The 2,425-nt window shown below is 49.0% G+C and overlaps 1 protein-coding gene across 2 annotated transcripts in view; it reads right to left on the bottom strand.

Annotated features, from left to right (window-relative positions):
• LOC119291443 overlaps nt 1-2,425 on the bottom strand; it is a 99,490-nt gene that overhangs the window by 94,961 nt on the left and 2,104 nt on the right. The window contains exons 2-3 of one of the 2 annotated variants that reach the window (XM_037570198.1): nt 1,212-1,408; nt 979-999 (exon numbers count right to left, since the gene is read on the bottom strand). In XM_037570198.1, the coding sequence (XP_037426095.1) occupies nt 979-999; nt 1,212-1,408 (218 nt within the window). Of the gene's footprint in view, nt 1-869; nt 1,000-1,211; nt 1,409-2,425 lie in introns of those variants that run through there. The other variant, XR_005142440.1, reaches the window with a different exon arrangement.

The following is a 2,425-nucleotide window of genomic DNA, read 5'->3' as shown; positions in this document are numbered from 1 at the left end:
CGCAACGTGCAGGTGTGCTATGGGCGATGGGCCCAGACCCCTGTGCGCTTAGGTTTAGACCGGCGTGCTGGCCTCTCTGTTTTGCCTAGGTGGGGCTGCGACGTGTTGATCTTCCGAGGCCGGGCATGACCCAGGAAAGTGTGTCCGGCCAAATGGGATCAAGCGTGTTGGGTAAGTTGGTGCACCCCTGCAGGGAAGTTAATCTATTCGAATAGCCGTGATCTTCGGTAACAGGACGACTTGGAGTTGTACCTTGACCTTATGACAACTAGAACCGGATACTTAATAAAACACACCCTTCCAAGTGCCAGATACAACCGGTGGTCGCTCTCTCTCAGGGATACGAGGAGGGGATCGCCGGGTAGGATTATTGCTATGTGATGTTACTTGGAGGACTTCAACCTACCCTCTTCTACCTGTTGCAAGACGAAGGTGACCAGAAGCGTAGTCTTCGATAAGACTAGCTATCCCCCTCTTATTCTGGCATTCTGCAGTTCAGTCCACTGATATGGCCCTTTACACATATATCCATGCATATGTAGTGTAGCTCCTTGCTTGCGAGTACTTTGGATGAGTACTCACGGTTGCTTTCTCCCCCCTCCTTTCCTTTCTTTCTGGTTGTCGCAACCATATGCTGGAGTCCAGGAGCCAGACGCCACCGTCGACGGCGACCCCTACTACACCGGAGGTGCCTACTACTACGTGCAGCCCGCTGACGACGACCAGGAGTAGTTAGGAGGATCCCAGGCAGGAGGCCTGCGCCTCTTTCGATCTGTATCCCAGTTTGTGCTAGCCATCTTATGGCAACTTGTTTAACTTATATCTGTACTCAGATATTGTTGCTTCCGCTGACTCGTCTATGATCGAGCACTTGTATTCGAGCCCTCGAGGCCCCTGGCTTGTATTATGATGCTTGTATGACTTAGTTATGTTTTAGAGTTGTGTTGTGATATCTTCCCGTGAGTCCGCCACAGTCTGCCTTGTAGTCGATAACTGCGCCTGCAAGTGATGACCCGAGACAAACTCTTAATAAATCTCAAAATACTCTTATATTATGGAACGGATGGAGTAGTTAAAAAAAAAGTAAGGTTCCTTTTCCTGCCAGATAGAACGCTTCGTCCAACCTTAAGTTGCGATGCACGAGCAATTATCTAATATATAAACATAACAAAAGAAAAGGATAAACACAATGTTTGAGACAGACACTATACCAGTAGTAGTCAGCAGGCCTAGGCTCCACCTTCCCAACAAGTCGAGTAGCGAGCTGATTGACCTGGAGGGCCTCCCAGGAGAGATTTGGGTACGTGTGTGTCCTTGACAACTCCACCAGCACATCGAACAACTCTTCTTTCTTTCTATGGAACTGCATTTTCAGCTCCTCCTGAGCCGCCGCAGTCGTAGGTTTAGGCTGCCATATGCAAGAACAAATATTAATGGGCATTCAGAAAAAAATGAAGCAGCCAATCATCACAGTGTGAGATTATACAATGACAACCATATCAAGGCATTAATAAACACGCGGTTCATGAGGCTTTCAGCAATCATAGATGGAGGAGAGACATTGACACTGCTCGAGGTTCATCTGCTTTGGAACACTTCGAAGCTTCACATCTCTGACCATTATAAGCTACTTTGCCAAGTGCGATTTTTTGCTTGGATGGCTTTCCAGTAAGACTTTAGTCCTCAGATCGGCGGGATGGATTGTTCACACCTCGGCATGTTTATGTCAGCCTCCATGGCAACGAGACGGTGGGTCACATACTCGTGCACTGTGTAGCCGCTAGATAGACATGGTTTAATCATCGCTCAGGTGCCCAGACAGTACGACTCGTTGGAACACCGGTGGATAAGGAAAAGCCAAGGCCTGGTTGCGACGAACTTGTGTGGAAGTAAGCAACGTAATGCCGAGTCTTTTTTTCTTTTTAAACAAAGGCAAATATTGCCTCATCTATTAATTAAGCAGAAGAAAATAGTTCAGTTAATTACGGAAAACCGGACAAAAACCGAAACCACAAGGGCCAAGCCCACTCCCAAAGACTAATACACATAGGAAAAACTCACCCTCATCGACAACATGTCGACCTGCAACCAGACAACGCAGCTCCAACTTTGATGGAGAACTCAAAAGAACAAAACTAGGCGAAAGCTGATGCCACGGAAGATCGCCGAACGGGCCACTTGCAGCCAGTCATCATATACCACAGGGCCTCGCCGCCACAGCTTCGACTCCATAGCAACAAACAAAACAAGGCAATACCATGGACACGCCAGAGAAGAGCCGACTATCGCAACCATTGCCGCGTCGTCGACATCGCTCCCACCATCATCGTTGCCACAGAAGCCTGGTCGCCACAACCGCCGCAAACCACCAAGTAGCACGCCACGCCCTGCGCAGCCCACCAGCACCACCTTCCGGGACCGCCGC

Source organism: Triticum dicoccoides, chromosome 1A, assembly GCF_002162155.2.
Source record: "Triticum dicoccoides isolate Atlit2015 ecotype Zavitan chromosome 1A, WEW_v2.0, whole genome shotgun sequence".
NCBI classification, from domain to species: domain Eukaryota; kingdom Viridiplantae; phylum Streptophyta; class Magnoliopsida; order Poales; family Poaceae; genus Triticum; species Triticum dicoccoides.
Note: the sequence above shows the minus strand (reverse complement) of the source record. Positions and strands in the feature narration are given on the sequence as shown.